The sequence below is a fragment of the Lactuca virosa genome, chromosome 5, assembly GCF_052849685.1.
Source record: "Lactuca virosa cultivar CGN04683 chromosome 5, Lactuca_virosa_CGN04683_v6, whole genome shotgun sequence".
In the NCBI taxonomy this organism is placed as follows: domain Eukaryota; kingdom Viridiplantae; phylum Streptophyta; class Magnoliopsida; order Asterales; family Asteraceae; genus Lactuca; species Lactuca virosa.
Window position 1 is genome coordinate 174,603,195 of NC_136430.1, and position 27,448 is coordinate 174,630,642.

Sequence of the window (27,448 nt, forward strand, 5' to 3'; positions counted from 1 at the left end):
AGGAAGTTGGAGGATTATAAAAAAAATTATTGCTCCTGAGTTTAGTTATTGAAATAAAGAGAAAAGAAAGGGAAAAAAAATACTAATTTCCCTTATAATTTGTCTTCCCAAGTCGGGAGGAATTAGAGAGAAAGGAAAGAAAGATCATCCCCTTTCTTTTCTTTTCTTTTGCTTTCTTTCTTTTCTTTCCGTTAGTGAATTCTGAAGCAGAGCCTAAGGAATTTAAATGTGAAGCCTCCCGGGCAGTGGGTATGATCACCACCACAACTACATAATGTCGACTTGATCTCCAAGGCTAACCTCTTCTAAAGAAAGGAATTTCAAGAGATTAAGGGATAGTCTCGGACTTTCACGATTGTCTTCTGAGAAATTTTCACCAAAAAAATCTTCTAAGTTTATTTTTAATTAAAATCGGTTCAGTAGTCCATACCCCAATTAACCAAAATCCCACTTATTCCATTTCTTGCACTGTTTGGTTTGTTATACCATAAAAGATATCAGAATCGTAACACTCTATTTTCACCCTTCAGTAGGATTTAATATAAATCGTTTGTTTATAAAATTCGAGGTAGAAATATATTAGTTTTTAGCCAAAGTAAGCATCATAAAATTGTAGTAGATGTCAATATGATTTACGTATTATATCGAATGCTTAAATCTGACTTCGTATAAAGAAGTAATGATTGTTCGAAGTTTTGCGTTCCGCCCTATATGGTAAAGCGTGTCGTAAAAAGTGAATCAAAGATAGGTTACTTATTAGGTTAAGCAATGTAACATCCCATTTAGAATATAATAATTAAATGATAACCTGGAACCCGAGAAGCAAATCGTATTATTACTATATGTCATTATGGCCCAAAATCAAATAACAATTAGTTGGGAGTTTATTTCGAGAAGCCAAGTGGCAGGATTTGAATCTCCGGGGATCAAAGTGTAATTCTGGGATTTATTTTGTAAATATTTATAGAAGTCAAGGGTTAAAATGTAAGTCCCGGGTTAGTTTTGCAAATATTTATGAAGGCATGGACTAAGGGGTAAATATTGGGACTTCACTTGAAGAGATTTTGGAGGCATAGGGGCTATTTGGTAAATTTCGTACTTAATGTGTAATGGATTTCAAGGCTGAGGGTTGAAATCGTAAATTATGGATTAGCTTGAAAGAAAAGATGAGAATGGGGGACCATTTGTGTCATTTTGGGCCAAAGATTAATGGAGCCGGGTATATAGCCTTTCATTCCCGTCCATACCCTAACCCTAAGCCTCTAAGCACCAGCCGCCATCTCCGTCCTCTTTCTTAGCCGCCACCTCGTCACCTGTCGTCTTGCCATCGGATCATCACCATCATTCGTCGTCGGTTGTTGTGCGTAGCCGGGAGAGACCACCGAGGCCTTTCGAGGGTAGCTGCACCGGGTAGGGATCGGAGAACCATTGCTCTGACCGCAGCCTGCTGCCTCCCCATTGTGAAGCCGTCACACCTTTGCTGCCGGTGATGCCATGCGCGAACGAAGAAAGCTGACTGGAGCGACGTCTGGGCAGTGTGATAGCGTCCTCGGACGCCTCTTCTTCTCTTTCTTCTCCTGCCTCGCCTTTCAGCCATGCCGACATCGTCGCTAGGGCCGTCGAGAGCCGCCGCTAACCGATCTTTTGCTGCTGGTACTGTTTCATCGCTGCCATCAGATGTCGTCATTTCCGTGGCAGAAGAAGAAGAAGAAGACCGATGTTGTGGTCGTGAGAGAAGTCGGTCGTGTTTGCGGCTGTGGGGTTCGTGGTTGCTGCCGCCGACGTTGCCGTTAAGCCGCTGCTGCCGGACTTCTTGTGTCACCATCGCCGCCAGGTGGGTGGCTAGGTATATCTCGCAACAGAAGGATGTGTGCATTTGGTTTTGGCTATGGTTTTTGGTCGGATTTCACAAGAAGGCCACCACCACCACCGTGAGGTGGTGGCTGCCGCCATGCACCACCGCCGGCCACCGTAGGGTGGTTGTGTGTATGTTTCTCTATTTAGTGTGTGTGTGTGTGTGAATATTTTGGGTATAAGCATTGTAACATGTAACTAGAAAGTGAAATAATGGAAAAGAAAACCCTAACCACCACCGTGAGGTGGTGGCTGCCGCTTCCTGCCGCCACTGGCCGCCGTGTCGGGTGGCGGTGTGCTTTGCATTGTGGTATTGATTCGTTGGGATGCTTGAAACCCTAATGGGCTTAATGAAACTATAGTGGGCTTAATGGGGCCCAATAAAGCCCTAATTGACCTAATAAAATCTTAATGGGCCCAATGAGGCCCAAAGTGACCTAAAAGCCCAACCGGTTGACTAATGAGCTAGTATTGGGTAGGAAACCCTAATTTGGATTTGGAAAATCCTAATGGCTTAAAACCTTAATTTTGAGAATTAATCGGGACACACACGAGATTATTTAATAATCTAAAATAATAATTAATAATCATTGACCAACTAGCTTAAGGCAATAATAGACTTAATGGATTAAGTCCTTAATGGATTAAGTCCTTAATGGGTTAAGTAAGAAACATTTAACCTTAATCATCATTTCATGTGGAAACCCTAATTTTAGGATTAGGGGCTCGGACTTATCGGGACCCACATTTGGGCCATTGGAATGGAATTGTGTATTAAGCCCAATCACACCATATGACTTATTTAGTAAAGTGATAGACTTAATGGATTAAGTCCTTAATGGGTTAAGTGAGAAACACTTAACCCTAATTGTCATTTTATATGAAACCCTAATTTCACTTGGGCTTTGTGTTGGGCCTTTCCTTTGGGCTTTGGTAATCGGATTATTAATGGGCCATCCAAGAATAATCATATGGACTAGAATATGTTGATGGGCTTAGGGTAAGGCCCATATGAGGGTGTGGGCCCAATTTGGAAAATTGGGTCATATGTTGGGCTTATGCCCATTACTTGACTATTGAGCCTTTAGTGTGTGAGTTGGACTTTGGGTTTGGAAACCAATTATTAATTGGGTGTTGTTTGATGTTGACAGTTCGGGAATCTGTCAACCAGCAGCTGGAGTTTTATCGGCGGGACTTCAGCAGTGCCAGATGAGTTCTCCTCACTTATCAACAGGGTCTAAGGCACCAAGGCCGGCCCTTTATGGATTGTATTCGGATTATTGCATGTTATGCTTACTGATTTATATCCTGGTAGTTAGGATGGTGATATGTTATGCTTTAGTGACCCGGTTGGGTCAGTAACCTGGTATATAGGATGATGCTATGTTAGTGACCTGTTAGGTCGATATCCTGGTTATAGGATTGTTGCTATGCTTTGTGATCTGTTAGATCGGTTTGACTGTTATATATATACATGCTAGTGTTATATGATGTCTATGTGCACATGATTGTCCTGGTTATAGGATGGTGCTATGTTAGTGACCGGTTAGGTCTGTATCCTGGTTATTGGGATGTTGCTATGATTGGTGATCTGTTAGATCGGTTTTACTGTTATATGAAATGAACTAGCGTATGATATTTATGTGCACATGTTTGTTTGATTGGGGGTTGGGTTGAGGCGGTCCTGCTTTGTGCTGTAGGCCAACATACTCGGCGAGCGGTCCGGATAGGCTGTAGGCCCTGCGTGGCGGTTCAGACGTGCCGAAGGCTCGAAGAGTAGTCCAGATAGACTGAAGGCTTGTGAGGCAGTCCAGTCAGGCTGATGACTCATTATGCATGCTGTTCTGTATTGGTTATATGATATGATTATGTTTGTATGGTGTTGGTATTTTGGGGTAACTCACTAAGCTCTCGGGCTTACAGTTTCAGTTTATTGTTTCAGGTACATCAGATGATCGCAGGAAGGAAAAGGCGTGATCGTACAGCTCTTCATATTTTATGGTTTTATGAATTGATTCTGGGGATACTCTGATGTCTAAACTATTTTGAAAACAAACTATAATAACTTGATGGTTTTAAAATGTATTAAAAAGTTTTAATTTGGCTTGAATTTTATGGGTGTTACAAGTTGGTATCAGAGCCTTAGTTTAAGTGAATTGGAGGAACACTCGTGTGAATCCAGTCTCAAATCAAGAAAAGTATTTTAAAATGAATTTTTAAATGGTTTTCAAAATAAGTAAAGGTGGATGCAGGGTGTACGATCAGCCAGAGCCAGTAAGTAGACCCCAAAATACCATACAGTTATTTGATTATGTGATATGTTAGAACAACATGCTAGTACTAGGCTAGGGATCTTCAGGAATTGCATGATAGAATTGCCTGATTACATGATGTCTGCTAGCCTAGGGTTTCCTTATATGAGATTGACATCATTATTGTAGTTGTTTAGTGTATGCATCACGGCTGTACATAACTAATATCTTATAGCCCAAGAATGTTTGATTTGGCCTTATGTTTTGTTCTTATTGATCGGGGCTTAGGGTAAGATTGGATATTCGAAAGTCTATAGGGTCCAGCCTTATGTATGGCTAGCATACACTAGTGCTGCAGGGTTGGTGGAAGTTTCATGGATGGGTGGGTTGTGTGAGGCCAGTAGGCCAGTTACGAGATATTTAGCATTCCTATAGGAGTGAGGATTGAGCGCTCGCCATGATTATGTATATTGATTAGGGCGTTGTGATGACACTTGAGACAAATATTGGTAGGTGTGGAAGGTAGTATGGGCCCGTACTACTGAAAGCACAGGATCCATACGCGTAGCAAGGAAGTCACAACCCCTAGGGTTTGGTTGGGAGTAGGTTCCCTCTATTTGTATGGATTATCAGAGATCTCTCTGGTGTATTATCAGAATGGTGATTACGAGACGTCTTGAGACCGGATCCGGGTCAGGATCGGGAGCTGGCAGCCGGGATAGGCCAGCATTGTCAGAGGACCGTGTTAGTGAGATCATCCCGGAGGAGGTGATCGGGGTCGTCAGGGAACAGTTGCCGGAGATGTTTGGGTCTATCAAGACCGTCATGGTTGAGTATTTCAACGAGCGCTATGCAGCTATTGCCGAGATGGTTGCCGCAGCAACTATAGCAGCTGTAACGACGGCAGGGGGAGGAGCTGGTCAAGCTTTTCAGTACCGGGACTTGTTACTGGGGCATATTCTGATGAATCGAGGGTTGCTGTTACTTGGGATCAGGGAGATGTTCTGTACTTGTTACATTCTGCAGGTTAAGCGGGAGAGTCTAGCACATTAGTTTCTAGATTTGAGGCTTCGGGGGTTTGCTCGAGGCCGGAATGTGAGTCGCGGGGACTCCGGAAAGGATTAATGATTATGTTCAGCTGGAGTTATGCAGCTGGAATTAGAATGGTTAATTGATAGGATTGGAATGTTGTCTTCCAGGGCAAGGATTTTGCCCTTTCAGTTTTCGAGCTCGAAGGAGTGAGCAGACTTGGGACCCTAGGATCAGGTTGTGTTTCAGCTCGGGTTCAGTTGGTCGCCGGGATTGGCGACAGTAGTTCAGCGCTGGTGAGCACGGGTGGGTCGATGTGGCATGAGTATCTTGTGAGGTCCGGTTCGGATTGGATCTCTAGTATCGGACGGTAAGCATTGATTGTACAATCTATTGCACTTTGGTACTGGAGGCTATGTCTTGGGAGAAATTTGTAGCCCGATTTAGGGCAAAGGTTGTTTCAACTATTGTGGTTCAGTTGTGGATGATCGAGTTGGTGAGTGAGTCAGGGTGCGAGGCCCTGAATGATATGATTCCTGGACCCAAATCGGGAAAATTGTTGAAACACTTTGGGAAGCGGGGTATTATGTGGGAGGTCTGCAGACAGGGTCCCACATGATGGTTATTCAGCATCGTCAGGATTCAGTAGTTCAGTAACCGTTATTTGATAGCGGAGGACGACGCCAATGGAAGTAGCTCGTTGCAGAGATGCTAGTTGGAGCATCTATCTTTTGGACTTCAAGCTTTGAGTGTGGGATCATTCAAGTTTTAGGGACTGTCGGTTTCCCTGGGATTCAGGAAGTGTTCAGCTAGTTCTTAGAAGTATGTGATCACTTGCGATTGGCTGGTAATGAAGCACTAGTTGGAAAGGTCTGGTTGTCATCGGATCGATCGTTGGAAAGTAAGGAGGGTCTGGAATTCTCCAAATTATCATGTATTGTGAAGACTTAGTCAAAGCTAAGTGGGGGAGAATCGTCCCGGAATACAGAAGCAGGATCTGCTTTGAAACTGGGATATGTTTCGCATCGTTTTCAGGAAGGAAGACAACCCTAGTGGCGGTTTGGTTAGAGTGTTGTGTGAGTTGGGAGTTCGGTAAGACTTCCCAGCATGGGAATCGCGTCTTCTCGGTGCTTAATAGCAGAATTTAGGGATCAGGTTGGGATTCTAGCCATGAATTAAGTTCAGTTGTGTGTTAGGTCGAGTGCGTGTTCGACTGGTATGGAAAGTGTTGTAAGACTGCGGGGATAGCCGTAGCATTCACTAGCGATCAGGTAGTGTGGGAAGTGTTGTAAGACTGCGGGGGTAGCTGTAGCATTCACTAGCGATCAGGTAGTGTGGAAAGTGTTGTAAGACTGTGGGGGTAGCCGTAGCATTCACTAGTGATCAGGTAATATGGAAAGTGTTGTAAGACTGCGGGGGTAGCCGTAGCATTCACTAGCAGCAGACAGTGCTTGAGTGATGTAAGACTGTGGGTATAGCCACAGCCTTCACTTGGTTGGTAGATAGCATGAGCGCGTTGTTAGATCGTGAAAGGGACGGTAGTACCCACCAGCTCGGGTGCAACATTGAGGACATGGAAATCCACGGATTGGATTTCGGATTTACCCAGAAGGATTAGATCAGGTTGAGACAGTGATAGGACTGTAGGAGTGCCACTATAGTTATGGGATCAAGGAAGCAATGGAACGTATAAGATTGTTTGTGATATAAGGCTACCATCGGTTAGGTAGCAATCACTTTTAGCATGGGCTTGATGACGTCAGGATTCGACGTATGGACCCGATCGGTTGGATCGGGAGGTAGTTAGAGCCACAGTGGCATGATAACTAGTGGCAACTAGTTCCAGGGAAGGATTTTGTTTGGAAGTCATGTGAGGCAACTTTGTGGGAGTCCTTTAGCTCCGCGACCAGGCCGGTACCCGGTATTTCAGATGAGTGCTACTCGGTGGTGGCGAATCAGAGGACTTTTGGATGAGATGCAAGGATAGGTCCTTGGATTTCAAGTTATGGGTTAGACCCGAGTTATGTATATAGTGGTATTCCAATCTAGGGTATTCCATCGTGACGATGACCGGACCCTACGATTGAGTGGACCTGACGTGTTTGATATTTCAACCCGAGGGTTGATTGGACCAAACATGTGTGTGATACAAGGGTATTCCATCCTAGGGATGACTGGACCCGTCTAATTGGGCCAGGTATGAGTATTTGTGCTTATGAGCCGATTATTATATGTATATGGTTCGGGAACTAAAGGAAACATTGTCTTGTTGATCTAAAAACGGGATCATAGTTAGCAGTGTGGGGTTTGTGAATCTGCTTTCGAGTGGGAACCCAGAGATCTTAGCAGTTAAGTAGCTAGTTGGGAGATAAGTGCAATAAACTCGACAATGATCCAGTGTGGGCGGTCTGACAAGAAGCCAGACCATCTCGAGACTCCAGATTCCGGATTGGATAAATGTGGTCATAATTTAACGGGTTCGTTTATTTTCCTGGTTTTAGAACCCTGCGAGGGTTGGACATGATTGCCTTGGAGAGGCTAGAGTTTCGCTCGGGGATGTAGCCAAGTAGTTCAAGTTGTTTGGCACGTAAGGAATGATAAGCAACGATTTCGAGGACGAAATCAGGTTTAAGTGGGGGAGAATTGTAACATCCCATTTAGAATATAATAATTAAATGATAAGCTGGAACCCGAGAAGCAAATCGTATTATTATTATATGTCATTATGGCCCAAAATCAAATAACAATTAGCTGGGAGTTTATTTCCGGAAGCCAAGTGGCAGGATTTGAATCTCTGGGGATCAAAGTTTAATTCTGGGATTTATTTTGTAAAGATTTATAGAAGTCAAGGGTTAAAATGTAAGTCCCGGGTTAGTTTTGCAAATATTTATTAAGGCAGGAACTAAGGGGTAAATATTGGGACTTCACTTGAAGAGATTTTGGAGGCATAGGGGCTATTTGGTAAATTTCGTACTTAATGTGTAATGGATTTTAAGGATGAGGGTTGAAATCGTAAATTATGGATTAGCTTGAAAGAAAAGATGAGAATGGGGGACCATTTGTGTCATTTTGGGCCAAAGATTAATGGAGCCGGGTATATAGCCTTTCATTCCCGTCCATACCCTAACCCTAAGCCTCTAAGCACCAGCCGCCATCTCCATCCTCTTTCTTGGCCGCCACCTCGTCGCCTGTCGTCTTGCCATCGGATCATCACCATCATTCGTCGCCGGTTGTTGTGCATAGCCGGGAGAGACCACCGAGGGCTGTCAAGGGTAGCTGCACCGGGTAGGGATCGGAGAACCATTGCTGTGACCGCAGCCTGCTGCCTCCCCATTGTGAAGCCGTCACACCTTTGCTGCCGGTGACGCCATGCACGAACGAAGAAAGCCGACTAGAGCGACGTCTGGGCAGTTTGATAGCGTCCTCGGACGCCTCTTCTTCTCTTTCTTCTCCTGCCCCGCCTTTCAGCCATGCCCCCATCATCGCTAGGGCCGTCGAGCGCCGCCGCTAACCGATCTTTTGCTGCTGGTACTGTTTCATCGCTGCCATCAGATGTCGTCATTTCCGTGGTGGTAGAAGAAGAAGACCAACGCTGTAGACATGAGAGAAGCCGGTCGTGTTTGCGGTTGCGGGGTTCGTGGTTGCTGCCGCCGACGTTGCCGTTAAGCCGTTGCTGCCGCCGACGTTGCCGTTAAGCCGCTGCTGCCAGACTTCTTGTGTCACCATCGCTGCTAGGTGGCTGGCTAGGTTTATCTCGCAACAGAAGGATGTGTGTATGTGTTTTTGGCTGTGGTTTTTGGTCGGATTTCACAAGAAGGCCACCACCACCACCGTGAGGTGGTGGCTGCCGCCATGCACCACCGTCGGCCACCATAGGGTGGCTGTGTGTATGTTTGTCTATTTAGTGTGTGTGTGAATATTTTGGGTATAAGCATTGTAACATGTAACTAGAAAGTGAAATAATGGAAAAGAAAACCCTAACCACCACCGTGAGGTGGTGGCTGCCGCCTCCTGCCGCCACTGGCCGCCGTGTCGGGTGGCGGTGTGCTTTGCATTGTGGTATTGATTCGTTGGGATGCTTGAAACCCTAATGGGCTTAATGAAACTCTAGTGGGCTTAATGGGGCCCAATAAAGCCCTAATTGACCTAATAAAATCTTAATGGGACCAATGAGGCCCAAAGTGACCTAAAAGCCCAACCGGTTGACTAATGGGCTAGTATTGGGTAGGAAACCCTAATTTGGATTTGGAAAATCCTAATGGCTTAAAACCTTATTTTTGAGAATTAATCGGGACACACACGAGATTATTTAAAAACCTAAAATAATAATTAATAATCATTGACAAACTAGCTCAAGGCAATAATGGACTTAATGGATTATGTCCTTAATGGATGAAGTCCTTAATGGGTTAAGTAAGAAACACTTAACCCTAATCATAATTTCATGTGGAAACCCTAATTTTAGGATTAGGGGCTTGGACTTATCGGGACCCACATTTGGGCCATTGGAATGGAATTGTGTATTAAGCCCAATCACACCATATGACTTATTTAGTAAAGTGAGAGACTTAATGGATTAAGTCCTTAATGGGTTAAGTGAGAAACACTTAACCCTAATTGTCATTTTATATGAAACCCTAATTTCACTTGGGCTTTGTGTTGGGCCTTTCCTTTGGGCTTTGGTAATCGGATTATTAATGGGCCATCCAAGAATAATCATATGGACTAGAATATGTTGATGGGCTTAGGGTAAGGCCCATATGAGGGTGTGGGCCCAATTTGGAAAATTGGGCCATATGTTGGGCTTTGGCCCATTGCTTGACTATTGAGCCTTTAGTGTGTGAGTTGGACTTTGGGCTTGGAACCCAATTATTAATTGGGTGTTGTTTGATGTTGACAGTTCGGGAATCTGTCAACCAGCAGCTGGAGTTTTATCGGCGGGACTTCAGCAGTGCCAGGTGAGTTCTCCTCACTTATCAATAGGGTCTAAGGCACCAAGGCCGGCCCTTTATGGATTGTATTCGGATTATTGCATGTTATGCTTACTAATTTATATCCTGGTAGTTAGGATGGTGATATGCTATGCTTTAGTGACCCGGTTGGGTCGGTAACCTGGTATATAGGATGATGCTATGTTAGTGACCTGTTAGGTCGATATCCTGGTTATAGCATTGTTGCTATGCTTTGTGATCTGTTAGATCGGTTTGACTGTTATATATATACATGCTAGTGTTATATGATGTCTGTGTGCGCATTATTGTCCTGGTTATAGGATGATGCTATGTTAGTGACCGGTTAGGTCTGTATCCCGGTTATTGGGATGTTGCTATGATTGGTGATCTGTTAGATCGGTTTTACTATTATATGAAATGAGCTAGCGTATGATATTTATGTGCACATGTTTGTTTGATTGGGGGTTGGGTTGAGGCGGTTCTGCTTTGTGCTGTAGGCCAACATACCCGACGTGCCGAAGGCTCGAAGAGCAGTCCAGATAGACTGAAGGCCTGTGAGGCAGTCCAGTCAGGCTGATGACTCATTATGCATGCTGTTCTATATTGGTTATATGATATGGTTATGTTTGTATGGTGTTGGTATTTTAGGGTAACTCACTAAGCTCTCGGGCTTACAGTTTCAGGTTATATGATATGGTTATGTTTGTATGTCTAAACTATTTTGAAAACAAACTATAATAACTTGATGGTTTTAAAATGTATTAAAAAGTTTTAATTTGGCTTGAATTTTATGGGTGTTACAAGCAATCTAAACGAAAGTCATAGTAATTGTAAAATCGAGGGTGTGCTTATAAAAAATGTCTAAATTTGACTTCGTATGAGGGTGTTACGATTTTTGAAAATTTTGGCGCAACAGTGTGGACACAGAAATTGAAGATCAAATCGGTTGATTACTAGCCAAAACAATCTAAACGATAGTTGAATATACGAATCCATCGATATAGAGACAGTCAAGAACGGAGTTCGCATGAAGGACTTATGAATTTTGCACAGACTTTAATAGCCTAATCTCTATAAAAATAATGAATTTAAAATAGAGTGAGAATTAGCTATTGAGACCTTAAGGAAAGTTGTAGAGCTCGTCGACAGGATTTCGGGAATATAAAGAACATCAAAAAGGGAGCTTGTATGCGAACGTTATGGCCATTTGAAGATTTCAAGAAAACGCCTGCTGTGATGAATGGCACCACCAGGAGGCGCCACGTGGAAAAGAAAGCGTCGAGCTCTTCCACCGACTAGCCGATGTGGCACCACATAAGGGTGACATGTGGCGCCACAAAGATAATGACACGTGGCATGTTCTAGAAGAAGGAAATGTGGACAAATCAGCAAGTGACACGTGACAAGAATCTGATAGGCCATCACCACGCATAGGCATGATGCCCCCCCCCCCTCCCCCTCCCCTTCATATTCCTATAAATAGTTGTATTGTCCTCCCTTATTCCTCACACCAACTCTCACATCTCTCTCTGGTTTTAGAAGCCCGACTTTTTCGGACTTTTGAGCATTTTAGCGGGGCTCTGAGATATCTTGGAGCCCGACTAAGAGGAGCTTTCAGGTCAGTGTTCTGCCGCATAATTTCCGGGTTTTCACTAGAAACTTTGTAAGTTAAGCTACGCTTACTAGGATTTTAGGGTAACTTATAATTATAGTTTTTATTAGGAACCTATAAATACCAAATTAGTCATTAGTTCCAGTTAAATACTCTGTTTTGGTCTAATTATGGGAAAGGTGTCTAGAACGTACACGTTGGTTTGGTTGTTGGATTTTAGAAAAGGTATATGTCGAAATGGTCATGTCTGCCAACTGTCCTTCCTGGTTGATCCTTATTTGATAGCCATGAAACTATATTTGGAATTAGTGAAGAATCTAACTTATACCAGATTTTCATATAAATTAATAAATAATAATATTATAGGTTAATCCCTGCTAGACGAGTTACCTGTATCGCCGGAGGGATAGCTGTTAGTCGTCTGAGTAACTGTCCATGTGAGTTATCTTACTATACTATGTGTTACAATATATATATATATATATATATATATATATATATATATATATATATATATATGTTAGGACATAATAGCTAGTAGAGTAGAACCGATAGTTTCCATGTGCCTATACTAGAAGAGTCGAAGTATAGCCTCTATGTTATTAAATGTTATTGTACTTGAATTATTCGTTACGGTTAGAATAGAGGTTGACGGCAGAACGGAGACAGGTCGGGAGCCTATAGACCCGTGTGTTGAAGACGACATGGCAGGCATGACGTAAGTCTAAATACACATATTATTGATTGATCGGTGAAAGGTTGTGAGTCGTTTGTAAGCATGAATATGTATTGTGATATATGGTATTTTGGGGAACTCACTAAGCCTCGTGTTTACCGAGATGATTATAAATGTTTTCAGGTACTTCTTCGGATTGTGAGAAGGTTCAGGCTCAACTGTACACACGCGCATTCATATCATGTTTTGCACATAATGTAATTATACTCTAATATATTTGAACCAATAAAAATGAAAATTTTATATTGAAAATCGGATCGTTACAAAAATTCTTTTCACCATCCTTAACCTATTTTAGCTGAGATTTTTGCTTCAAATCCATATTCGTTGTGGTTTCTAGTTCTAGAAGCGTTAGTTTCCAGTCGCACTCGTTCTTTTTTTTTTTTTCAAAAATAATCATAGATTTATTTTTATTTAATTGATGGTTAGTGTTTTTTTGTTAATATCACACTAGTTTTTTGTTGGTTATAAATTTTTCGTTGATAAAAAAAAGGAGTTTTTTTGTTGGTTATTAAAAACGTCTAGCGTGTACCTTAGTTGGTAAGACATGAGGGAGACTTGAGTTAATAACAGATAGGTCGTAAGTTCCATTCATGACATCCCCAAGATTCCCTCATTGAGTGAGTCAAAATACGCCCCCTCATCGAATACCCTTGAAGACCGGGTTCGATAGGCCTGGTTAGGGTTGCGAGCATCAACCTTTTGCGTTGACTTATAATAAAATTGTTTTGATTTTTTTTTTCACATATTCAAAACTTAAAAGTATATTATGAGACTTTAACCTAGATTAAGCGTTACCTTTTCTCCGCCTTATTAATCAGTTAACAAAGTTAATGTGGTTTTTTATTTTTCATCAACCACTAAGTTAAGCTTCTCAAGTCTCATCCATCAATCCATTTAATTGTGTTTTTTCTTTCTTTCTTATTTGTCACTTTGAATATAAAATCTAACAAAATTAATCTTTTTTTTTATCTATCAATCCCAATAACTAATACATATTTATATAAAATTAATTTGTTTCAAACTAATATATATCAAATCATTTCCAAACAAATATACTCAAATAACACTGACATTAAAAAGAAAGATTTGACGATATAAAAACATTCATTCTAGTTAAGTTTCATATTATCACTTAAGAATTTCGAATCATCGATAATTTATTCTTCTTCTGATTTTGGAGTTTATAAACTGTAATGTAAACACGCACCTAAGATATAGCAAAAATAAAATTTGATATTGGATATTGGCAACAAAGACTTATCAATTTAGTAGCAAAACTAAAGAATGAAAACATTGGTTTTAGGCAGTGTCCATCGCAATCGGTGAATAGAAATTGGAATTCTTTAAAGATAATAATATCACTAATGAACTTATAAATAAATATTTAAAAATACAAAAAAAAGTATTTAGTAATTAATATATTAAAAATATATTTTTGATAGGGATGTTTTTAAGTGTATGGTTAGAATAAAAAAATAATTATTGTGAAAAATGCACCAATTTAGCATTTTTATGTTTAATGGATAAATAAGAAAATAAATTATTTTACGTTAGATTTTATGTTTAAATGATAAATAAGAAAAAAAAACCACCTAATTAGATTAATGGATGAGAGATGAGTTTATGATAAAAGAAATTAAATATTCTCATAAATTTTATTTCTATTTATATACCTATCATATCAAATGTTAATATGTATCACATTTAATGAAAATGACAATATTTTATTCCATTTGTCACCATTTAATATGTGTAGGAGAATAGTAGGAATAAAATGTAAGAAAATATTTAATTTTTCTGGAAAAACAATTTAATTTTGGTAAGTGATAAATTAGGGAAATAAAACGCTTAAATGTATAACCAACTAAATTTTCTTTCTATCAGCTCCAAAGAAAAACCATCAATTAAATAATAAAAGAGTTATATAGTTTATGACTTTATTCCGTTACTAGTTAGCGGAAATTTATATATTTATTTGTGATAAAGACGATAATTAATATTTGTATTAAATGTGCATGGAGATTCGGTATGGTTCTGTGTTGAAGTCAACTTTAAAGACTTTGTAGTTGATGAAAATAGAAAATGCTTTATATATATATATATATATATATATATATATATATATATATATATATATACTAGTTGGGTACCCGCGCGATGCAGCGGATGACAATTGCGGTGGGTTGAATATTTTCATTTTGGCGATTAGTTGCTATCCGTCAGTTGGCGATCGATTACATAGTTTCATTTTGGAAAATAGTTTTCTTTTCGGAAACATGTTTTATTAAAAATGTAATGAATAACAAAAGAGTAATTGGCCTAATGGTATCAAGAGTTGACGAATAGATGTCCCTCAACTAAAGGTTAGGGTCCAAGTCCCACAAAGGACAAAATATGTAGGTTTAGGAGTTACAGTATCGTGTGTTTCGTGTGCATGTGTAGGCCGTTTTAAAAAAAATATATGTAATGAATCTACAAATATCATTTACTATTAAGTGATAGACATAGATTAATATAAATGGCAACCGCAAATATTTTCCTTTTGGCTATAAATTTGCTTCGAGAAAAATTATAAGTATGCTATTGTTTTTATGAAATTAAATGTTAGTAATTTGATATTATGGGTAATAATGAAAGTGCATAAACATTTTGGCTAAAAAGTAAAAGAAGATTGTTATTTAAAAATATTTGTATTACATAGTAGTTTGTTAGACAATTCATTTGATCGCATCTGTGTTTGTTGGAATTTCATTTTGGTTAATATGGTACTAATGGTCATGACACGCGGAGGTAATGATTAGTTTCCATTTGGGCAATTATTTTTTCTTTGGACAGTTAGTTTTCTTTCAATGAATGCAATTATATTCGTCTATTTTCGTTCGTTAATAATCGTTTATATTCGTTCATTTATATTTGTTTGCCTTTGTTGATATAAAGTGTCATACTTACGGTTATGAACAAACTTGTATTATAAAAAGGGTATGCAGTTAAATACCCTTAATTTTTTTTACTGGTAGTTTAAACTTTTCAACATAAAAAATGTTTTCTACTTATTAAAAAATAAAATTAATGTTGGATGTCCTTAATATAGTTCTTAAATGGTTTTGATGCCATCCTAAAATGATCATGATATTCTCCTCGTTTATTAAAAATGTAAACTTTGTCAAAGGAAATGTGCCATGTTTATATACTTCAAAATACGAGAACAATCATTGAAAACGAAGGACAACAACTAATGTAATGAATTAATTATGTAAATTAAAATTTTAATTATATAATCAAGTAATTAAAATTTGATAAAAAAAAATACATTCATCTTATATGAAGAAGAATGCCTAAATTCCAACTTGGTTATAGAAAATCTAAACATTTGTTTCAATACAATCTTACAAAACTATAACCAAAAATATGCATCACACTTGTGCATATTATTATTAAAAATGGAAAATGTATTATAAAATGTAAGAATGATGGCGGTTAATACAATCTTTAAAACTATAACCAAAAATACGTATAACCATTATGTAAGAATGATGCTACTCTGTTTAATAAAATGTGAGTATATTGTCATTATGGGTTACATATTGCTAATTTTAGTAAAAATTGTAAGTACATTGCTTTTGTTGGGTCAGTAAAACCCACGTCATTAACACAAAAGTTCCAATTCAGTAAAATCTTCATAACAGAAGGCAAAAGTTACAAGTTGCCTACTGTATCCACCATCAGCGTTGACACAAAACGTTCCAAGTCACCTACAAAACACATGTACAATCCAGTCAATATATTTGAAAAAAATTAAATAAAATTGATAAACCTTAACTTAAAAATTGCATCATATACAAAATATTATAGTACACCTTCAATAAAAAACAAAATCTTCCCACTTGACTTTAGTTGAACAAACAAATGAACATTTATGTGTTAACGTTGACGACAGAGCAGAAAAAAATTATACAAATGAAGAAAATATATAGATCAGGGCATTTCTATAACTACTGAATAATAAAACATGAAATTTACCCATTAACCACTTGCAGAACTAAAATGTAGATCCGAAGCTTCATTACATCCAGATCTAGATCAACCGATAGACATGTATGGATATCCAAATACAAGCTTACCTTGACACTCAAATACAAATAATCTTGTATTGCACATTCAGCCAACAGTTACATTTAAATACAGAGTCAAAACTCAAAAATGTGATAGAATAAATTATCACTTACCCAAAATAATCTTAGTGTCATATCCTAATCGAGATCTGCTACCTGACATAAAACCTCAAATACCCAACCATGTACATCCACATACATATGGCAACAACCCACTTAAATCAAGAGGGGCAATTTGGGAACTTTGCATTTTCAAACCTTGTTAATGTCTCATGGTAGTAGCTTGGATTCCAAAAAGGGTAAATTTGATGAATACTAAAATTATTGACTATCCGTGTACTCACTCAAGACCGAGAGCTTCGCTTCAAAACCTGCATAAATATATGTAAAATCAATCCACTTCACACAAGTTCTATAATAGATATTACACACGATCAGAATCAGAAATTGGTTAATGTATTAATAAAAAACAATTATTAAACGCAACAATTAGCCAAAACAACAAGCTCTTTACCCGATTCAGTCCATTATGTCTTAAAGAATCAACAAATTCAAAAAGTCTAACTTATAGAGGGAATTGAAAGCTTTTACCACTATTGGATAAATGGAGGAATTGGTTCAGTATGGAAAAGTGGCTGATCTGGACGAATTTGCCCTTATGTGGATAAATTAGAAAAAATTTCACGAATTATGGTTGATTTATACATTGATAAAGCCATATTGAGATCCCCAATCTCTTTCAAAAATAACTCCAGAAAATGGTTGTGTGATATGACACATATATAATACGAAATTAGAAAATGGTTCAAACTGCAAACCATATACCTTGTTTTTCTCCTCCAACAAATCATCAAATCAACACCATGTGTTCAAAAACCCTACAAGTTTCACAAAAAAAACTTGTATGTTTGTAAGATGAATCCAAAACCAAAGAGGTGAGTTTTTTGATAAAGAGGTGGATTTTTTGGTATAATTCGGTGTGTGTGCGTTTAACATAAGTGTACATCCATTTCCTTGACCGTTGATTATTATGATTTCCGACGCTCACGATTGGTTCCTTGGTTCCTTGGTAATTATGTTTCTCTATTGAATCTCACCATATATATATATATATATATATATATATATATATATATATATATATATATATATATAAGGTTGTAAAAAACGCTCGACGTTAGCTAATCGGTGGACGAGGGTTAAGGGATTAATCGGCTAGGCGGGGATTTATCGGGTACCATTAATTACAAATTTTTTGAATTGTAAAAGATAAAACATGCTAATAACATAACAAAAGTTTGTAAATACCACTAATATACTAACAAAATAGGTTGATATGAATAATACAACACTAATCATTCATCAAATATTTTCTATTAAGATAAAGTTTGTTCAAAGTGTTAAAATTCCGATGTTTTCTACAACTTCACTCATTATGTATGCATGGATTAATCGCTACACATCCTCTAATCGGTCGAATAGCGCCTAGGGATTAATCGGAGATTAATCGGGGCCTAGTCGGGATTTTTACAACACTGATATATATATATATATATATATATATATATATATATATATATATATATATATATATATATATATATATATATATATATATATATATAGCGGTGAGATCGGTTGAGAACTCATAGTTTCTCGAGAACTAAATGTGGAGCGTTAGATCAAAATTAAGTCATTAAGGACATGATCCTCATCTTATCGATCTCATTTAATGTTTAATTTTTTTTGTTATTAGAAGTATTAATAAAATGTTCTAAAAATTAACATAATAAATCAAATTTCAGATTATTTTTTTAAAAAAATAGAGATTTTTTTTTTCAGAAAACATGAATTTTTAAAAAAAAATTGAAAAAAAATATTTTTTTAAAAAACTGTATTTTTTTTTAAATCATTACATTTTTTTTAAAAAAATTGCATCTTTAAAAAAAACTGTAATTTTTTCAAAAGAAACTTCACTTTTTAAAAAAAAAAACTGCAATTTTTTTAAAGAAAACTTCATTTTTTACAAAAAAAAAAACTGCAATTTAAAAAAAAAATAGCATTTTTTTCAAAAAACTGCAAATTTTTCAAAAAAAATGCAATTTTTTTTAAAGAAAACTTTAATTTTTTCAAAAGAAAAAACTGAAATTATTTAAAAAAAAAACTGCATTTTAAATAAAAACTGCAATTTTTTCAAAAAAATTGCATTTGTTTTAAAAAGTAAATTTTTAAAAATCAATAAAATACTATAATATTCATAAGTAAATCATAAAAAAATCTCATTTTTATTAATTAATCTATAAAAGTAATAGTACAAGTATTTTATTCGATAAAAAATAAAATATAAAAAATACTACAAATTTCAAAGCGTTTTAATGTCTTCGTGTCAATATTTCCTTATTTTTATCAATTTATCATTTTCACCTCTTCAATATCCACAACGATTTCTTCCAAATCTACAAGAAAATTAAAAAAAGTTATTGATGCAAAAACACTCGCAAAAATACATGTGCATAACATATGAATCACATGTGATTCAAATATGAATTACATGCGATTCACATATAAATCACATGCGATTCACATATAAATCACATTTACATATGACATTATATGTGAATTACATTTGATTTTCATATGAATCACATGTGATTCATATGTGAATCACATATGATTCACATGTGATTTACATGTGAATCAAATATGATTAATATGTAAATCATATGTAATTTACATGTGAATCACATGTAATTTATATTTGACTCACTTGTGATTTACATGTGAATTAAATGTGATTCATATGTGAATTACATGTGAATCACATGAAATTTATATATGATTCACTTGTGATTTACATGTGAATCACATGTAAATCATATTTGACTCACTTGTGATTTACATGTGATTCATATGTGAATTACATGTGAATCACGTGTGATTTACATGTGAATCACGTGTGATTCATATATGATTCACTTGTGATTTACATGTGAATCACTACATACCTAATATTGTAGTAAGTAAGAAAACCAAGTTGTATAACGGGAACAAAAATATGAAAATAAAACATACTTGAGAGCCAACTTTGTATGTTGAAGGCGATAATAAAACATAACAAGTCACCATAACTTTTCATGGTGTCGGGATGATCCATGAAAAGTTCTCTCTCATTGATGTCTAAGGCTTTCTGTTGGTAGATTGTGGCCTGCAATTCAATCCAATGAATTTGAGAGCTTGAAAGACAAACAAAACAGCAAAATAGTATATCTACATTATGTATTAATAAAAATAATAAATCAAGACCTGGTTGAAGTCTCCAATGTGATACAAAACCACATCAAGAAGAATGTAAGCTACTGCAGTTATTCGATGATAATTTAAAACAACTACAAACATTAAAGTAGCATGATAATGGAAGTAATGAATCCCAAGCCATGAGAAAAAAAGTCAAAAGTCAAAAATCTAATATTAAATCAAGAAATGAATAAACAGGTAATGAATGTAGTCAAAAATCTAATATTAAATCAAGAAATAAACAAACTACATAAATGTTAATGTTGCAGCAATCTGCGGTATTCATTTTGTATAAATAAAATCTTGATTTAGAGTTTGAGATCACTTACAGACGTTAGAAAAAGACGCAATGTCAAATAAAAAAAATAAAGAAAGTACATGAAAGAAAGTTTTTTTTGTGATTGCCTTGCTCTTATGCTGCTTTAGCTGTGATACAAGCAATATAGAGCTTTGAAAGCAGACCACATAATTGAAGATATGAACCAACTCCCTCACAAATCCTCATATGTGCAAATCTAGTTCCCTTCAATTTATTATATTTTATAAATAAAGCTTTTAACATTTTTAAAAATTGAAGTTGTTAACTTCATAAATTTCGGCTTCAGATACTCTGCCATGTCATGATTCTTTATGATTCTGAAAAGGGTAGTGGTGAAATCAGTTGGTGAATATCCCAAATCATAAAGTTGCTTCATACCAGAATAATCATCATTAAATTTTCCTTATATAATATATCCTAACATATTTTTCACATGTACAAGATGAGGCTGGTCGCACACCTGAACACCTAATAAAATAAATATAATTTTTAATCAACATTTTAAAGACGATAAATATGATTTAGAGTTTCATTTTTCATGATCTGACAACTATGGCATTTTAGGCTTCTAATACATCATTAATTAGCCATGAAATGGAATGTCATTTAATCTCTCTGATTCCTAGTGTCATATTATGAACTCCAGTCTCTTTACTTGGATTTCAATTAATATGTCTTCCTATAAAACATAAACACAGATCATTGCATGTTTCTAATGCTTAAAATTAAAACAATAACCCAGTACCAATGGTTAACATCAAGGTAACGAATCTAAGACATTTTAAAACATATAATCAAGACACAAAGACATTTTAACATCTAAGCTATCGAGTTTTTTACAAAATAAACTCGATAGAACACATATAATTAATCAAGAAACGAAGACATTTTTACAGTAGTTTGTGTATACCTGATGAGGTGAGGCGGAGGAGCAGGCAACTGAAGTAGAGGATCTGGTAGCTAATTGAAGATTCATTCTATGGGGGAAGATGATTGACGACGACGAGATCAAATGAAACTGAAATCATGAATCAATTTTAGTAGAGAGATAGAGAGAGATAGAGAGAGTGAGAGTTAGAGAGAGAGAGAGTTACCGATTTCATTATAGCTTTTCGATTTTAGAGATTGCAGTTGATCAGATCGATGTAAACTTTTGTCGTTCGGAATATACACAAGAGATCATGAGTTTGACCTCGAGAATAACTTAGATCTGATTGCTATAAACTTTTGCAGATCGTTTGATTCTTGTGAACTTCTATTTCTAGAACTACCAAACAAATCCATAACTCGTTCAACCTAGGGTTTGCTGCAACAGATTCTAGTAGGTGAAGAACGAAGGATTTTTTAATAGAGCTTCTCTGAATAGAGAAGAAAACGACGATCAATTCGCCGGAGTCCAAGTCATCGGAAGATGATGGCAGATCGTGTATTGAGAGAGAGAATGAGAGAGAGAGAGAGAGTGTGTGTGTGTGTGTGTGAGAGAAGACAGAAGAGGAGATTACAAGTTTAATCTGATTAAAGGGATATGAATTATGTTGTTCCTTAAATGTCCCTTGTGTCATTTTATAAACATACCCCCGTTTCTTTTTTCTTCTATTATTTACAAAAATGTCACAAGACATCTTGACCTTCTATTATTTTGATCCGACGATCCTAATTTAGTTCTCGGGTTCTCATGAATATATAGGTTCTCAAATGATCCTTCCTCTCTCTCTCTCTCTCTCTCTCTATATATATATATATATATATATATATATATATATATATATATATATATATATATATATATATATATATATTGATGGGTTTTGAGCACTACATCAATCCTATGGCGTACATGTAAACCCTAAAGCTTTGGATCTAGTTTGTCTAATGAACATGCAATAATTATCCAAAGCTCATAAACTCTAGATCTAGCATATAATAATCGATATTATCATATTAAAAGGGTTTAGATCTTTACCCTGATTGCTATGTATTAATAACAATCACAATCCTTCTTAATCTTGACTTCTGAAAGCTTAGTGCCTCAAATGTTGCACCTCTAATGGAGTCACAAACACCATAAGCAATAAGGATGAAAAAGAAGGAGAAGGAGGAGGCACAAAAACGTTCTAGGGTTTTCTGCAAGAGTCAGTCACGTTTTTAGGGCCTTAGGGGTTCCTTGTATAGGTAGGCTATTAGGGTTTTCAACTAGGAAACCCTAATTTGACTGCTTAGGCCCTAAGCAGCCCTTGGACTCCTTCTAGAACACCCCTTGGACGAATTCCTTATGGGCTTCCCATATAATTCGTCCAACCTATGTTCCAAGGTGATCCATAGCCCAAGTGCAATTATCTTATAATTACAATTCCAGTCCCCTAAGTTCAATTAATCTCTTTTGACCACAAAATTAATTCTTAATTAATTCTTGACCAATATTAATTAAACAATATGGTTTCTCCTTTAATATATTATTATCATAATATATTAATAAATCATAATTAATCCTCTTTCTCCTTAATTCATACTATCAGTTGCTATGGTGAAGTCAACCCAAAAGGACCATGCTCACAATCGGGTCAAGTGCATACCAAAATAGTTATGGTCTTAGACACCTAATCCAATAGTCTCCCACTTGGATAAGTCTAATAACTATTTTGCATATGACTACAGATCCTGATCAGCAATCGTAGCTTTCAAAAGCCGTTGTCGAACTCTGATCTTATCATAAACGTATCCTTTAGATAAGGGATCATATATTCCTCCATTCTAGATATCGTATGAACAGAGACATGGATTTTAGTCCAGGCTTGGCCAAGCGCTTAGGGTGTCTTCACTAAATCATCGAGGGGCCCACAAATATCGCTTTTATCCCACATTGGGTAAAGGGAACAGATAAACTTCGACTCAAATGCTCGCTTGTACCTACTCATCAAATCACACACAACAATATGTTTTATAACACCAAGTTACTGGTGCGTTTACATATTATCAATGTGCAACCGACTTGTAAATTATAACTCACACGTCTCCGTTTTAAGAATATAAGATATTATCGTCTCACAAATCACTCGTGATAAAATCCATGAAGCGATCCAAGCGAGCGTGGGTTTAATCCAATGCTCAAAAATCTCAATTCATAAGCACTCATGAACGTTGTAGCAAACTTTTACTATGTCTAATACATTTTAGACAATCTACAAACCAATTCACGACAGTCTTCATTCATACCTACTTCCAAAGTATGAGCGACTGTGGATGGTTTGAATAATCTTATTATTTGGGAAGTCAAAACATGCAAAGTGAAACACAATAATAATCGAATACAATATGGCCCCAAACTTTTGAGTATAAATAAAACTCCTTTTATCTAGTCACCATATTGATTACACATTATTCATTGTATAATGTTTCGGATAATCAACTTATTACTTGAGTTATAACAACAGTTGTCCCATGCACCAAGCATGTACACTCTGTTTACCTATGGTCCATACTTTGTGAAATAGATCAATTGAAAACATTTCCAATGATGCTCATTTCACAACTCCTAATCCTTATCGTTAGTGTAAGAACACAAAATTCTCGCCACTACTAGAATATGTTAGATTCTAACTTTTCCAATGAAATTGCAATGTACTCTATGAAGTCTCACATTCAAAGTACATTCCTTTGAACATCCTTCTTGCATAAAAGTTTTCTAATCTAGACATAAACTCTTATGGTCCAACTCCCAATATGGAAACATTTCCATATTTGCCATATGACAACTCATTCTTAATAGAGTCTTATCTATTCATAATAACGTCAATATGTTCCATTCAATATTTTATTTCCAATTGCGCACAAGCGAACAATACTTAGCGAACCTCAGACTGTCCTTGACAGTTGTTTAATCAATTTAGTCAAATCTGGTTCTGATCCTTTTCCCTCTTAATGCCCCAAGGATTTGGAAAATCAGAATGGTTGGGTATTATGACATATGCAATCGATCCTATACCCAAGGCGTATGGGACACGATTCATAGCGAAAAAAATGATACTTTACCAATTTCTTGCTATAATATTGCCATATATAGGATTCCTTTATGTTGAATCTTTTCAACATAAAATCCATATATGTCCTTTGACTAAATTTGAATAAAATTTCTCGATCCAAGCTTTTAGATTTTGAAACGAAGTATAATATTCTATCCCTTAATTATAGCAAAACAACTTTTCAACCCTTGCAATTTTGTTTTCTATAATTAATATTGCTACATTGCTAAATTGAAACTTAGAAAATTCGGGTTTTTAGCTGTCTACTGCTAAGCTGAAACTTAGAAAAATCATAACTTCCTCATACGAGGTCAGATTTGGGCGTTCTTTTTATGCATACTCTCGGTTAAACGAACACTATGACTTTCATTTAGATCACTAAGGCTAAAAAGTAGTTTATCAAAAACTCACTTTTTACGTCATTCGGTACCGTGCCGGTTTTGTCGCGGAACTTCGACAGGTCATAACTTCTTCGTTATAACTCGGATTTCGGTATTCTTTATATATACGGAATCCTTGTCACGACCACTACAAATTTCTTAATAGATATCGGCTTTATCTAATATTTATTTTCGACGCTCATTTTTATTCTTAATTAATTAAATCCTAATAATTAAGCATAAAACACATAATATTCACATAATAATCACATAATTCCTTTTCATTTCTTTAAAATGAGTTACAAAGGTTAACATAGACTATTACGTCAATATTAATGCCTAGCCTAGAAACACGGGCGTTACAATTCTCTCCCCCTTAGGATGATTCCGTCCCCGGAATCACACATCAGCAAACAAATGCGGGTAGCGACTCATCATGTCACTCTCCGTTTCCCATGTGAGATTTGGCCCATTCGTATGTTTCCAACGCACAAGCACTAAATCGACCATTTGCATCGCAACTTCTCAGTCTTACGGTCAACGATTGCCTCTGGTTCTTCAATTAACCTCTTGTTTTCATCCAACCTTAATTCAGAAATTGGAATTATGTCGGGCACATCTCCCGTGAACTTTCTCAAATAACACACATAAAAGGTATTATGAATACCCTCTAGTTCTTTTGGTAATTCTAGCTTGTAATCTTGATTCCCAATCCTCTGAAGAACTTTAAACGGTTCAATAAACCTTGGACTCAATTTTCCCCTCTTACCAAATCTTATAAGTCCCTTCCACGGAGAGACTTTAAGTAAAACCGAATATCCAACTTCAAATGATATCAGTTGTCTTTTCTTGTAAGAATAGCTCTTTTGTCGATCTTGAGCTGCCAACATCCTTTCCCTAATCACTTTCAACTTTTCAGCAGTCTGATGGACTATTTCAGGTCCCAAAAACTGCTTTTCCCCAGCTTCCAGCCAACATGACGGCGTTCGACACTTTTCTCCATACAAAGCTTGGTAAAGTTCCATCTTGATGCTCGAGTGGAAACTATTATTATAGGAAAATTCTACTAGAGGTAAGTGTTCATCTTAGTTACCTTGGAATTCCAGGGTACACGCTCTCAGCATATCTTCAAACGTTTGAATTGTTCGTTCGCTCTGACCATCGGTTTGCGGATGGTAAGTTGTACTCAAACACAACTTGGTACCCAATTCCTCTTGTAGACTCCTCCAAAACCTTGAGGTAAAACGAATGTCATGATCTGATACAATCGTTAACGGAACACCGTGAAGCCTCACAATTTCCTTCACATAAGAATTTGCAAGATTATACATAGACCATTTCTTGTTGGCTGCTATGAAATGCGCACTCTTAGTGAAGCGATCAACGACCACCCAAATCATGTCGTGACCGTTCTTTGTTCTGGACTGTTTAGTGACAAAATCCATAGTGATGTCTTCCCATTTACCCATAGGTAAAGGTAAAGGTTCTAAACTCCCATACGGTTTCTAATGTTGTGCCTTAACCCTAGCACATATTACATACTCGGCTACATACTTTTCAACATCGATCTTCATCGTCTGCCACCTGTAGTAAGGTTTTAGATCCCTATACATTTTCGTGTTGCCGGGATGAATCGAGTACATGGTCTTGTGAGCTTCTTCCATTAGAAGATCTCTTACTCCTCCAGTCTTAGGTACCCAAATCCTATCTTTCAGTCCTTGACCGTTTGTATCAAACACTAACGTTTTGCCCAAACGTTCTTCCTTTCGGTCATTTTTCTCTAAAGCTTCCTCTTGAGCTTTCTTTATACTTTCCACAATTGTCTAGACAACTTCAATTCTCAACGCTCCTGGCCTTTTCTTTTCAAGGTTTACCTTCCGACTGAGAGCATCAGCAACAACATTTGCTTTACCAGGGTGGTAAAGTATCTCACAGTCGTAGTCCTTGAGTAACTCTAGCCAGCGTCGTTGCCTCATGTTCAATTCCTTCTGATTAAAGAGATATTGAAGACCCTTATGATCAGTGAAAAGTTTGCATTTAGTACCATAAAGATAATGCCTCCATATCTTTAAGGCGAATACTACCGCTGCCAACTCCAGATCATGAGTGGGGTAGTTCTTTTCATGCTCTTTTAATTGCCTCGATGCATACGCTATCACTTTATCCCTTTAGGTTAGAACACAACCTAACCCAACTCCAGAGGCATCACTATAAACTGCGAAGTCATCAACTCCTTCAGGTAAAGAAAGAATCGGTGCTTCACACAATTTCTTCTTTAACTTCTTAAAAGCTTCCTTATGCTTCTCATTCCAAGTATAAGTAGCTCCTTTGTGGGTCAAAGCTGTTAATGGAGTAGCGATCGAGGAAATGCCTTGGATAAACCTTCGGTAATATCCAGCTAATCCTAAAAAGCTTCAGATCTCCGTAGGACTTTCAATCGTAACCTTCGAGTTAAAAAATAAATCCTTATTGAGGACTCCTTCTTCTTTTTAGAATGAGTACTTTCCTTCATTTATTGTAACAGACCGATGGGTCATGTTCTAATGATCTATCATCGTATAATGCAATGCTTAGACTCAGGTCTCTTAGAGACAAATTCCGGAACATACTATACCTTCCTTCATGTTCTAATGTGATACAATCACATTTCAACATGTATCATTTCTAACTACCAACTTTTTTTAACAACGAGCGCGATACTTCTATTGATCGCTTTGATCATCTTTCACTTCAATCTTCTGGCTTAAGTCAAATGCTACATCGAACTTGGTCCTTTGAACCACGTGACATACTCATCTTAGTCGGACTCGATTCGATATGACCTCTAGGGTCGGAATAACAATCATCTTCTTAGTCATTACCGAAACGATGGTAACGACAGACTAG

At 36.8% G+C, this 27,448-nt stretch overlaps 1 protein-coding gene across 2 annotated transcripts; it reads left to right on the forward strand.

Annotated features, from left to right (window-relative positions):
* The first annotated feature begins 1,265 nt into the window (after positions 1–1,265).
* On the forward strand, positions 1,266–3,964 carry LOC145112431 (uncharacterized). 2 transcript variants are annotated; one of them, XR_013710527.1, is made up of 3 exons: positions 1,266–1,986; positions 3,006–3,724; positions 3,797–3,964. XR_013710527.1 is itself a non-coding variant. In XM_079048594.1 (2 exons), the coding sequence occupies exons 1-2, from the start codon at positions 1,596–1,598 to the stop codon at positions 3,065–3,067; spliced, it is 453 nt and encodes a 150-aa protein (XP_078904720.1). In that variant the 5' UTR covers positions 1,266–1,595; the 3' UTR covers positions 3,068–3,964. The 2 variants fall into 2 exon arrangements, 1 of the variants encoding a protein (XP_078904720.1); XM_079048594.1 differs by having other exon boundaries at positions 3,006–3,964.
* Positions 3,965–27,448: the final 23,484 nt, after the last annotated feature.